This window comes from Perca flavescens, chromosome 15 (assembly GCF_004354835.1).
Source record: "Perca flavescens isolate YP-PL-M2 chromosome 15, PFLA_1.0, whole genome shotgun sequence".
Taxonomy (NCBI): Eukaryota; Metazoa; Chordata; class Actinopteri; order Perciformes; family Percidae; genus Perca; species Perca flavescens.
Window position 1 is genome coordinate 11,265,613 of NC_041345.1, and position 13,110 is coordinate 11,278,722.

General features: G+C 41.8%; 1 protein-coding gene across 3 annotated transcripts in view; it reads right to left on the reverse strand.

The window, feature by feature from the left end:
- cep112 (centrosomal protein 112) overlaps positions 1-13,110 on the reverse strand; it is a 116,744-nt gene that overhangs the window by 14,220 nt on the left and 89,414 nt on the right. For all 3 annotated transcript variants that reach the window (XM_028600583.1, XM_028600581.1, XM_028600582.1), the window contains one exon: positions 12,179-12,328. In XM_028600583.1, coding sequence (XP_028456384.1) covers positions 12,179-12,328 — 150 coding nt within the window. The remainder of the gene's footprint in view (positions 1-12,178; positions 12,329-13,110) is intronic.

Consider the following 13,110-nt stretch of genomic DNA (forward strand, 5'->3'; position numbering starts at 1 on the left):
GTCCCATAGTTGGGAGCTTGAAGGCCTCTCTCACCTCTCCATCAGCAATGTGCCTCTGCCTTTCATTCCAAACTTTGGCTCAAAGGATTAGAGAGGCACACGCGCACGCAGCACCAACAAACGCACCGCTTACAGCGATCCATGCAGGTACAGGCATGCATTAATATTAACAGCAAAAGTTCTAAAAATGTGGGTGCTACACTCAGTCAAATGAGTGTGCAATTCCAGTGTGGTACGTACACAAACGTACACACACAGGCGCACAGATACACTGATGCCTGAGTCATCTTTCCTGGGTGGTCCTCCTGCGCAGATAAGGCAAGCATGTTTCCCTAGGGTGAAGTAAAAGCAATAGAGGGCAGGAAAAAAAAGCAAAGAAGAAAGAAGGGAGGTATTAGTGGGAGGAGGAAAAAAGGCCAGGGGCCTCTTTAAACTTGGTGTTTTGTTAGGAGCAGAGCTGCTCTTCATGTGCGGCGGGGCCTTCTATTTGCAGCGTGCTGTCAGAAGTTTCTCCCAAAGTCTGGATTAAAGAGATCCTCTAATGACACTGAGGCTGGAGGACTTCAGACAGCAGCGAAAACCTCACACTGCACCGCCTCCAGCCAAGGAGACACACACACACACACACACACACACACACACACACACACACACACACACACACACACACACACACACACAAGCAAAAGAGAAAGAACAAATACATACACAAGGGGCACGAAGCACACAGACATAAGCAAAGACACAGTATGTGGACTGCGCCCACACACGCACACCAGCTTTAGGAGAACAAGGTGGTGTGTGTATGTATGTCTACTGATCTAATAGTAAATAATAAAGGAGGTGCTAACCTCAAGGAGAGGTGGATGGCCAGAGAGATGAGCACAGACTCTCTTTTATCTGCACTTTTATCAAAGGATTGTGGGAAAGGTAAAGCAGTGAGTGTAAGAGAGGAGGAGGAGGAGAGAGGTCTCCCTCCTGAGGTGTTAGAGAAGTGAAACTTTTGCTTAGCTTTCTGTCTGTCTGTCTGTCTGTCTGTCTGTCTGTCTGTGTGTGTAGGAATATAAAGATGTGGTTTAGCAAGTGGACCAGGACAGCCCCTCTAAAACATATAACTGATATTGGTTAGGGGTGGGGAAAATAATCAATTCTTCGATGCATCGCGATTCTCTCTAGAACGATTCGATGCTCGATTCTGATAAGTTAATAATTTTTTATTTTTTAAATGTGTTGATTTTTTATTTAAAAGTTACAAATCAGAAAACAGAGTGACTGGAAGAGGATGGGATAATGGACAACAACTTAGAGTTTAGGCAAGAGACACACAAAAATGGCCAAAAGGAAAAACAAATTGTGTATCTAAATTTTGTATCTATACACATGATCTAATAAGACATACATAACATAATTAGGCAAAACACATATAGGCGGTTCATCTACTTTATCACATTACATCTGACCACCTCATGTTTCATGTTCTAAGAAGCCAATTATCCACCTTTAAACATGACTGGGCCTCTGACATGGAAGATTACTGTGAGAGAAGGTGAACATGGAATGACTACAAAATAAAAATCTCAGTAGACAAAACATTTCATTAAAACTGTGTGACAAATATATGTCAAAATCTAAGCTTCGTCTAGCTGCTTTGTCTAGGAAGTGATTAGCAAACTGAGTAGCAAACTTTTCGGATGTATATTTTTTTAAATCACGCATGGAAATGTACATAAAAAAATTGTCGCATCGAGATGCATCAATAATCGGTTTAGAATCGAATCGTTGGCCTCTGAATCAGAATCGAATCGTGAGGTGCCAAGAGATTCCCACCCCTAATACTGGTATGAAGTGACTTGCTTTCAGTGGTTTGATGCTTTTCAGCACTTTTCCCAGAGTTGATAATATGTAACTGAAGTGGGAAGATACTGTGATGACGGCTGCAGCAAACTCTCCTTAACAGCAAATAGAACAGTTATCTCGTCTATTGCAATGTCGGCGCAGTTATAGAGGCGCCTTTCCTAGTACTGATGAAAATAGTAAGACAATTGCAGCGGTAATGAAGACATGTTGCAACCGAGCTATGCCCACAGGGGAAACACAATGTTCTCTATCTTTCCGTCTCTGTCTCTTTCAGCTGCTGTGAGCTACAGTAGAAAGAGAATAGGAAACAACTCTGAAATATGCACCATATGCCCTTTGTGTGTATTTGTGTGTGTGTTTGTGTGGGCTCACATACATATTCTGTTAATCAAATAGCATATCATTTAATGGATGTAAAGTTAAGCAAAAGTTTTTACAATTGCAGACTGAAAACTCAAAAAAATAAAACATGGATTCCGGCTGTCAGTGATGTCACACAAGTTGCTACAAATATTAGCAGGCAACAAGATGTCTCTATATATATATCGAGTATTTTACTAAATTAGCTGAAGACCCATTGCTTGCTGTCTGCATTCCAGTGTAATTTACACCCCAAAAATCAAAAAGTGGTTAAGATATTTAAACATGTGAATGTGAAAAAGTCACTTGGAGGGCTGAAGCCAACTCTGCAGCTCTATGCAGTTTCTAGCCGCCTTTACGTAAACTACTGAGTCTCACTGCTCTCATTAAGTCCCAATATTAAACTGCTGGGTGAGTGGGTGACAAGTTCAAGTTCGTTTTGCAGCAAATAAAGTGCAACATAAACAACACATAAGCCATACAGACAACAGACACTATCGATGGAGGACACAAGTAAATACATACACAAAAGTCCACATCTCACATTGAATTATTAACAAGACCTATAGCAGCAGGAACAAATTAGTTTTTGTGTCCGTTTGTGCTGCATTTAGGCAGACAGAATCTGCGGCCAGACGGCAACAACATGAAGTAGCTGTTCAAGGGGTGGCTTATATCAGCCAGGACTGACTGGGCCTTCTTCAGGGTCCTTGTCTCATATAGAGATTTTAAGTCAGTCAGAGAGTTGAGGGAAATTTTCCCACACACTTTAGTAATGTATTGTAGCCTGTTTTTGTTTTTAAGAGTGAGGGACCCAAACCAGCTCACAAAGGCAAAGGAAAGAATAGTTTCAATAAAACAATAAAACATCCTCATACAGGTCTTATAGACATTAAAATTGCGAAGTTTACAATAAAAAAAACATACGCTGGTGTGCTTTTTTACAGACAGCTAGCTCGAAGGTGAGTTTGTCGTCTATTATAATACCGAGGTATTTGTATTGCTTCACTACTTCGATAGCTTGATCGTTAATAAGGGTCGGAGAGAGGGGGGGGGATTCTTCCTAAAGTCAATCAGCATTTCTTTAGTTTTTGCCGCGTTGATGTTCATAAAAGATGACTTGCACCACGCTGTAAAATCATTTAAAGTAGCGCCATACTCGGGGTCGTTGTGAGTCAGCAGTGACACTATTACCGAGTTGTCAGCAAACTTAATGATGTGACGCCTGGCGTGCTGGCTTTGGCATGCATTTGTAAATAAAATAAATAACTCTCACGCGTTGTGACCTGTCAGTTAAAAAGTCTATCAGCCAACAAATAAGACTATGATCAATATTAAAATTATTCTTTAAGATCCCTGCCAAAATATGTGGTTGAATGCAATTAAAGGCTGAAGAAAAATCAATAAATAAGCAACTTGATATGACAATAGTTTGCCAGGCTTGTGTTTCTTTGAAATTGTGTTTGAGTATTTCCACCCCCTGGTGATCACACAGCTTTAACTACGAATCCGGTGGCTGATGTTTGGGTTAATCACGGTCGGCAGTTGCCTTAACTGGCCGACCCGATGAAGGTAAAATGTGCAGGTTATTCAGTCTCAAAGAACTAGTCTGATACTGGTTATGACACAGGCTTTTGTAAAAAAACGAAAGATAATGTACCTCATCTGTCCGTGTGTGGAGTTTGCGCACTACATTTTTAACATATAACCGGTTCTACAAGATCTGCTATGCAGATTTCTTGGCATAATAGCTTAAATAGTGTAATCCCTTGCTTACATTAGAGTGTTATACACAAGTGAGGTGCCACCGCAGTAATGGCAGCTTGTCTACTTCCGTCTACATCTCAGATTTGTCAGCACATGGGATTCTTCAAACGGGGAAGCACAAGACATTAGGCAGTCATGGTTTCTTTGTACTTAGCATTAGGCCTGTGGTTTAATGAGTAATTTCCGTTTGTTGTCTGAGAATGGAGTATGGTCTCTATGAGCTGTTCCATTTCCCACGTTCCCTAGTTGCATCCTGGAATGTTATCTCTCTCCTACTTCCACCTCCTCTGATATGTGGATCAAACACTGCCGGGAATCTGCCCACAGCCGGAAAAGTCATCAATCAGCCAACACCATGGACACATGTAGAGATGCACACACACACACACACACACACACACACACACACACACACACACACACACACACACACACACACACACACACACACACACACACACACACACACACACACACACACACAGGAAGATGGGTGCTTACACAGATACATAAAACGAGTCACAGAGTGAGTGAGAGAGAGAGAGAAAGAGCGAGCGAGCCTTCACATAATAGATTTACAGATCCAAGATGAGACATTTCTAGTGCCAATATAAAAGGACAAAGCAGGGCTGAACTGGAAGTTGGAGTGCAGCCTTACTGACAGCACTACAGTCTCTTCACTCCTTTTAGGATTTAAGAGCACAATGGCCACATAAGCCCCTTACGGACTATACCCAGGATTCTACAAAAGCAGTTATCATAGCTATATCAAGCTATAGCTGAGCAAAACACTGGCTAAGTGAATTATAATAGACTAGGCTAAAAACAATATGAAATTATCAACTTCTTAAGGCTAATATGTTGGTAAATCATTGTCTACTTACAAAATTCGACAAAAACGAAGTAACATGGACGTGCCGCTGGAAACCTCTTTCTCATCACGTCGTCACCTTTTAACCCAAGTGTAGTCAGCTAATGGCTGAGTTAAACACTGTAGGTAAATCTCCTTGCCTTGCTAATGTTTGATGTTTTCACCAGTTACTATTATTGCTTTGTCTCTCTGCCATTTCACACTGGATAGCTAGTGTGCAATAACTGGGAACAGTCACCCCTAACTTTATACGCAGAGGTGCTGTTTTGTTTTATTGGATAAAGTTAAAACAGTCTGCACAGACTGAGGTGTTGATTCTCAGTGACACTGGTAGTACTACCCGTCCATATTAATGGGCGCCATTAGATTTAATGTTAATATTGGAAACATTTCTTAACACTTTTAAGTGAAAATGAACTGTGAAAGTAACATTCGTGCCCACACACAGAAAAAGAAAGTGGCAGAAACAGTAGGGCTGTGCAAATTAATTGAATTTCTATATCACTTTTGATTTTGGCTCCCAACGATCACCAAAATAGTATAATCGAGAAAAAACAATTTTTTTGCCATGTTCTGTTTTGCAAGAACACTCTTATTTTGTCTTGTGTTCTGAATGACACGCGTATGCGCACATCCGCCCCTCCCGAAGCCAGTCAGGGAGGCAAGTCGGTCAGTGTAACGCTTATCAGTTCAATTTTCTAAGCACAAACAAAAACAGAAAAATGGGTTAAAATATCCAATTTTTCATTTTTTTTCCACCATGACAAGCGCAAATAAAGATGGCAGCAGCGTTTGGTGAGCAAAAAAAGGCAAAACCAACTCAGTTGTCCGGGAACAGCTAACGTTAGCTAATCCTGCGGTCCCTCTGCCTTTGCCCCCCCCCGCTGTAGTAGACTATAGTAGCTATATGTAAATGAGCAGGGACGTTAAATCACCTGTTTCACGTAACGTTACTCTAAGGTACCGTCTATGTGCTGGATTTTTCCTAAGGTTAGCTAGCAAATAAGCCCACTGACGGCAACATTATAGTTGATATTTTAGCACAATATTTAGTAATGACAGTAGTAGTGGTCATAGTGAGTGAACATGTGATGTGAGATGCACAGTGTGTTATGTCTGTGGAACTGTTCATTAGCTGTGTAGCGTTATGTGTGATATCTGTAAAGCTGAACCAACTCACAGTAGTGAAACAGATTTTATTCTGATCCAAAGACTCTTTCTGTGAGATAAAGGACACTAACAGATTATACCCTGGACACTGTCCATTATATCCAAATGTTAATGAGTATTTTTTCCATAATCGAGCAACCCTAAAACACAGATGGCTCAAACTTCAGTAAACAAATGCACAGTTCAAGGTTGACATAAAGAACATGGAGATGTGTTGAAGGACATGGACAGACACACGAAAAGAGAACACACAAACACACACACACACACACACACACACACACACACACACACACACACACGAAGCAGCTCTTTGCCTCAGAGGGTATCCAGCACACCTGTTCTTGATCCACTGCTGCCATTCCTTCCCACAGGCAAAGTCATCCTTTCAACCCCCTCAGAAACTAATGCATATGTAACTACAGACAAACTGCAGCAGCTACAACTAGCCCCATTGAATGTGTGCATGTTTGTGAGGGCGTGCATGTGCACACACACACACACACACACACACACACACACACACACACACACACACACACACACACACACACACACACACACACACACACACACACACACAGGAGCCTTGTTACTCGTTACTGGCATGCATGCATAAAAGCAAAAGCACCTGGATCACATGGACTCCATCTAAATTTGACAATGAAATGTAAACCCCACACTGTCAAATGTACAAAGAACAGTGCACCTCATATATTCACTCTCACATTATGTAATGTGTCTGCTGTTACTTCACCCAGAGGACACTACAACAGGACCTTCCCTTTGACTTGCACTTGAAGTTACTGCTGGATGGGCCTGGATCAAAAGCGTGTATTCCTGTGTGTGTGAAAACACTGGGCGTATGTGGGTGTACGATAGAAAATGCAACACTATTGAAAGATGAAGAGACAGGGGCACTAACTCAAAGCTATGTTTGTGTGCGAGTTTGAGGGACAGAAAGATACAGATAAAGACTTAGTGAGGAGACAATGGGAGAGAGATAGTATATGTAGGCCCTTGTATAAGAATGAGACATGAACACTAAGTTATAGGTGTGTGTGTGTGTGTGTGTGTAGCATTCGGCAGGCAGAAAGACAGGAAGCACTGCTGTGGGGAGCAGGAACAGCGGTGCTGATCAAAGCCCATGCGGGTGACACTATGGGCGGAGTGCCATTGTTTATTCACCAGCCACCTCTTCCTTTTGGCAGGGCGAGGTGAGCATGTGTGCTTGTGTATGTGGGTGTGTGGAGACAGACAGAGTTTGAGACAGAAAGAGTTCGCAGATACAGAGTTGGAAATATAGGGTGTGTGAGAGAGAGAAGAGACAAGGCCTCTGTGTGTATGTGTGTCTTTGTACCTTTCTCTTGGCAGGCTAATGTGGGCTTGAGTTCTGTCAAATTTGGCAGCTGCACATTTCAGGCACACACTCATACATACACTCTCACACACAGGCAGTGCACACGGCCACACAAGCACACATCATGTATTCAAGTAATCCCAATAACCTTACTATTAAACTTCACATTCACCTCAACCCCCTGCGTCTCATAAAGGAAAAAAAAAAACATCCACAATATGAGACACTTTATACCACACGTAGGGAAACAGATGAAAGATCAGGAAGTGAATAATCCGCTCACCCAAATGCTGGCTATGTACCAATGCGCTACACTGGCTTCCTCTATATTGGTTCCCATTCCCCTTAACTGATATGAATAGATTGGACAGATGAAAGCAAATACAACGCTTTCATCTCGTTTTCACCTTCCACAGTCCTTTGACACTGGCCTGGTTCCAGTGCATTACAACTGCCCACTCCTGCCTTGCCCACTGTTATGAGATAATTGGTAACCTAAATACAACTAATTCAACTTCATATGAGAGATCACTCATAGGAAACAAAGGCAGAGAGTAAGGTGAAACATTGGAAGGGCAATTTACATAACATCAGCTTCTCTTTATTTACTATCCACTGTGTGACACAGCAACTTTCTTTTCCAAATGGATGGAGTGATGGATGGATGGATGGATAGTCCACACAAGCATTTTGTTGAATCTCACAACCATTCAATTTATGTATGTACCAGAAAACCTAAACAATGAGCTAAACAGTACAGTTTATAGTACAAAAAGCCCATTCACATAAAAATACTTGGTGCCCAACAGTGTGTCTGCTCATTAATCTGGACAGGGGCATCGCACTAACCAGCCTGTGCACTTCACATCTGCAACAGTTTGCGACACACACTTTGATATTTAGTATATTTCCTATCAAACTGAGAAGGGCCAGCAATGCAAGTGCCCTGTCTGTGACAACACACAAAAGCGCTCATGCCTATATATGCACACACACCACACGCAAATACTATCTAAACGTCACTTATACAAAAACCCCAGATAATAAACATACTTAACTGTACTACCGTTGTTCTAAAAAAATGGGCTTTACGAGATACAAAGGTCTCTGCAGTTAACACCCACATTTAAGAAGTCACAAGTACAGTAGAGCCACAGATGGAGCTATAGTCAGGCTAGAAACAGCAGAACGGGGCTGGCGAGGGAAAAAAAGGGACATCTGATCCGGTGCAGCATGCATTTAGAACAAATGTTTTGGGATTATCCCAATTCAAATGCGCGGCTAACTTTGATGTTATTTTCTTCCCCTCCCATTGTCTGAAGCCCCTCGCTCTCTTCATAATCCGAGCCCTTTGAAGTGAGCAGCATGGAAACAATGTCAGCAGGCGACACACTCCCTCGATGGCCCACTGACAGCTCTCCACCATTTCTTTGTTTTCTCTCTCTCCCCCTTTCTTCCCTTGTCCTTCTGTTTGCTGTCTCAATCCTCAAACTTCCTCCATCCTTTTGTTGGTTCTCCCTCGCTCTCTTTCCCTACATTGTGTACCATCTCATCCATCTCCTCTCCCTTCAAGTTTTCACCAACTATTTATTTTAATTATTAATTTTCTGTCTCTTTATTTCCTGTCAATCTTACCTACTTCTCCCTCATTGATTCTCTTCTTCCCTTAATGTCTGGCCTTTAATAAGCAATTCAACTTTTAATTGGAGTCTCATTAGCAGGTGGTTAATACAGGGGGGATCATAATAATAAGGACACAGATAATGGAAACAGAAAGCCTTTGTCTGCTCCCAACACAGATGCCATGGCCTGTGTCTTGTAACACAGCCTATAACAGAGGAGATGGTGTGTGTGTGTTTGTTATGTCATGGTAGTTAGATTACAAGCAACAGAGACACAATGTGAGCAGGTGTGGTCAGAGTCATCCACCATAACATAAAGACAAACATTTCATGGAAATTATGGTAAATGAAGATTAATTATTGTGTATGTAACTTCATCATAGAATGTTTATGTAGTTGTTGTCCTCCATTTAGACAGCAAGCAAAGATTGTGAATAGGTAACGACTCCCTTCAGTGAAACAGGAATATAAAAATGATTAAATAAATTGATCATATCGGCTTCACACTAAGGGGTGTCACTTAAAGCTACATTGTGTAAGAATTTCTCCCATCTAGCGGTGAAATTGTATATGACAACCAACTGAATATTACTTTCCAGCCCTTCCTCCTACGGTGCCCGAACCCAAAATTATGTTATCGTTTACACGCAGCTCTTCTAGCCACTCCAACATTAACGTTGGTCTTCCCTTGCGTGTAATCTCCCACTTGCATTCGTCACGGTGCCAATAGGTGTAAGAGGGCGAAATGCGGAGGTATGTCCCTCTTTGGCAAATGTATTTTAAAGATGGAGGTGCTACATGGCTGCCGTCATTCGAGTGAGTATTGTGAATGATTATGAATGGCAGATTCTATGCATACAACAATACTTTGAATAGTTGGTGGAAGTAATTACACATGAATGAGTACATATTTGTGAAAGAACAAAGTGTTTCTTTTGCTAAGAATCAACTCAAAAAATTACACAATGTAGGTTTAAGCATAAAAAAAGTCATCAGCTCATCTTCTACAGTGCTTTGCGTGTGTGTAGTCGCACTGAAAATGACTGCCTGAAGCTTTTTTGATTATCTGAACACATGATCACAGTGAATGTGTTTATAAATGAGTGAGACAAGGGTTCTGAAAAGATCTTCCTGGGTTACGACTGAATGATTTGGACCACAGAACCAGTACCAGCCTTTACTATCAATTGCATATGGAATGCAAAAGACATTTTAGGCATTCTAGGTGTGCGGCTGCCGGCAGGACTGGGGAAAGCCATTTTAGAGCAAAACGGCCACTTTAGGGGCCTGGGCTACCAGGGCCTAGAAGGAGAGGAGAGGTAAAAGGAGGCTCACAGATCTGCTTCCTTACTATATGAGGCAGCTGCAAACCACAAACAGACAAGGTTGTGTTTGGGAAAATGTCCTGATCCCAGACACAACTTTTTATTTAGTGAGCCACACCCAATCAACTACCACTGTGTCCCTGTCTGGTTGCTAGGGCAAGAGGAAGAATTAAAGATCCTGCGAATCCAAAAGAGAAATCAGCACAGAGGAGGATGAAGATCAGGTAAAAGAAATGAACAAAATATTGTTTTATCTACATTTAAAAATGTGTTGCACTGTATGTAAGACAGTCACAGGCATGACAACTGTGTTGTATAGCTTACTTCAGTTTCCCTGAGCTACCTATGGCATGTTTACTGTTTACTTATATGGTAGCCCCTTTCGCACAGCTTGTTCCAGGCGGGAATGATGTGCCTTTAAGAAGACAGAATGGGGGGACAGAGTTGTTAAGCCAGCAGGGGAGTCAGTCGCAGAGCCCTAACAAAGACTGTCTGATGGGAAGGTGCAGCCGGCATAGCGGGAATACATACAGTACGATGCACAAGTTGACCACAGGCAGATAAAAAAGTGACAAAGCAGCATTCCGAGTAGCCGAAGATATTAATAACTTACAGAAACATTTCAAGCAACAGTCCACCTTCCCTTCCACTCGCTCTCTCCCTGTCTCAAACACATACAAACGCAGGAGCTGCGGCCATTTCTGTCCTTCTCTCTACTGACCATTGTGCTACTATAATGCATAAAGTTGGCAGTTTTTGGGTTTGGTTGGGAGGTTGATTACCAGTGCGTATCGGCTCACACACACTAGACACCGACGCTGTTGTTACACGTCGTGCCTCTTTTGCTCCCAGAAGGCCGGCATGCTATGTGAAATCACACACTGGGGCGGCATTATGCCGCCTTTGCTTGGTTCTGTGTGAATAAACAAAGCCTGCATAACTGCAGACCTTCTTTGCGGCACTATTGCAGAATCGTTAAAGGGGCTAGTAGTGTCTCAATTACTAAGCAGTGGCACATCAAAGTCAAACAGACAACGAGACATTTTTCATTCCTAATCTCTTAATTGTATCAACTAATATTGTTCTACATGTGAAGTTTAATTAGAACAGATTTAAAGAAATGAAGTGAGAAACAGAAATGTGAATGCTTAAAAAAAGGAGTTTAACTGTGAAAGAGAATGACAGTAATGATAGAGGCTATGACTAAAGAAGTGGGGAGCAGCAGACAGATTTACAAGGTCCAGCCAGACACAGAGCACACAAGCCACTTAAAGACACTATGGAGTTTGCAGCTTACCATATAAATGACAGAGCCCATACATACAAACCGTGACCGTGCTTTAACAAAAAAAAAAAAAAAAACGACCCGTGTCTACTCCATAAAAGTCAAATCCAGACAAGGCTTTTTTTTAAAGATGTAGTTTACGGACGTTTTTTGTGCTTTTCCCAACTTGTAAAAAGTCTTTAATTTTTCCCAAAATTGTGACATGCTGCTCTGATTCATTACTGTAAATCAGCATAGATTGTGATCAGGGTTTGTTTTTTGTTTGTCCACCAGCCTAATGGCTAGGGAATGTTCAAATTGTACCAGCCACTCAATAGATTACCACTGTTTTTTGGCTACTGAGTGAAGCAAATCTATCAGCCACTTACATATTGTACCAGCATTTAGCTAGTAGGGTCAGGTAAAGTGACCCGGCTCTAATATGTTGCCGCAAACTCCAGTAATGCAGTAATATTGCTCTTTCCCTCATACCTACTGATAGTCATTTTGTGTCTCATATCATCAATGTTTATAGATGCAATTATTAAGTGTGATTAAGTCCTCTAAGTGCACGACACTGACCTTGTTGGCCCTATCAGCGTGGTGAGTTATTGTCCTCCTCTCCTCATCCCATCGAACGTTGGACTCCTCCAACTGCTTGGCCATGGCCTGCTGCAGACGAACAACCTCTTCCTTTGAGTCACAGACAGATGTCTGTAGCCCCGCAATTAGCTATAGGTGAGAAGAGGAGAGACAGGGAAAACAAATCCAGTTTGATTTTTATTCTTAATTTGACAGAAAATCAGCAGATGGACAACTGATCACACAGTGACCCACTGGTCAGTGAGACATGTTGACATACTGGGGAATGGACCTGGATGCTCTTGGGAAGTTTTTTTTCCAGTGCATAGGTAAGTAATAAGTACTTTTGACAGTGACACAGTAAAAAATGTCAAAGTGCAGAGAAAACCTGTTGCAAAATGCAAAACATGTTCACTCAACAAAATGCTGATTCGCTTCATTTCACTCAGCTGATAAAATGACTTGTATCAAATGGAAAATGTGCCTCACATTCATCATGGATTTGGATGGCAGTAACAATCACCTTGAAACACTGCTTTTTCCCAGAGTCTCATGTTTTGTGTCTTTTTTGAGACGAGACAGAAGACACAGTGAAAGCAGAGAGAAGAAGAGAAGAGGGAAGTAAAAAAATAAAAAATAGACAGGAAGGAAAAAACAACTTCCTTTTTGAAGAGCTGAGTGACTTTGTGTTGGTGAACTTGCAGTGCACACCAAGATGAAAAGAAACTGCCTTGGCTTTGAAATCCTCCAGTCAAAATTAACATTCTATTTAAGCCACTGTCAGGGAAAGGCAGAGGAAAGATGAGAGAGAGTAAAAAGAGTGAGGGAGAGGAACGGAAAGAGGGGGAAAGAGAAAGAGAGAGACAGAAGCGGTGTTGGGGAGCAGTGCTGCTGCTAGCTTTGGGCTAGACAGATAATTGTTTACCGCGTTC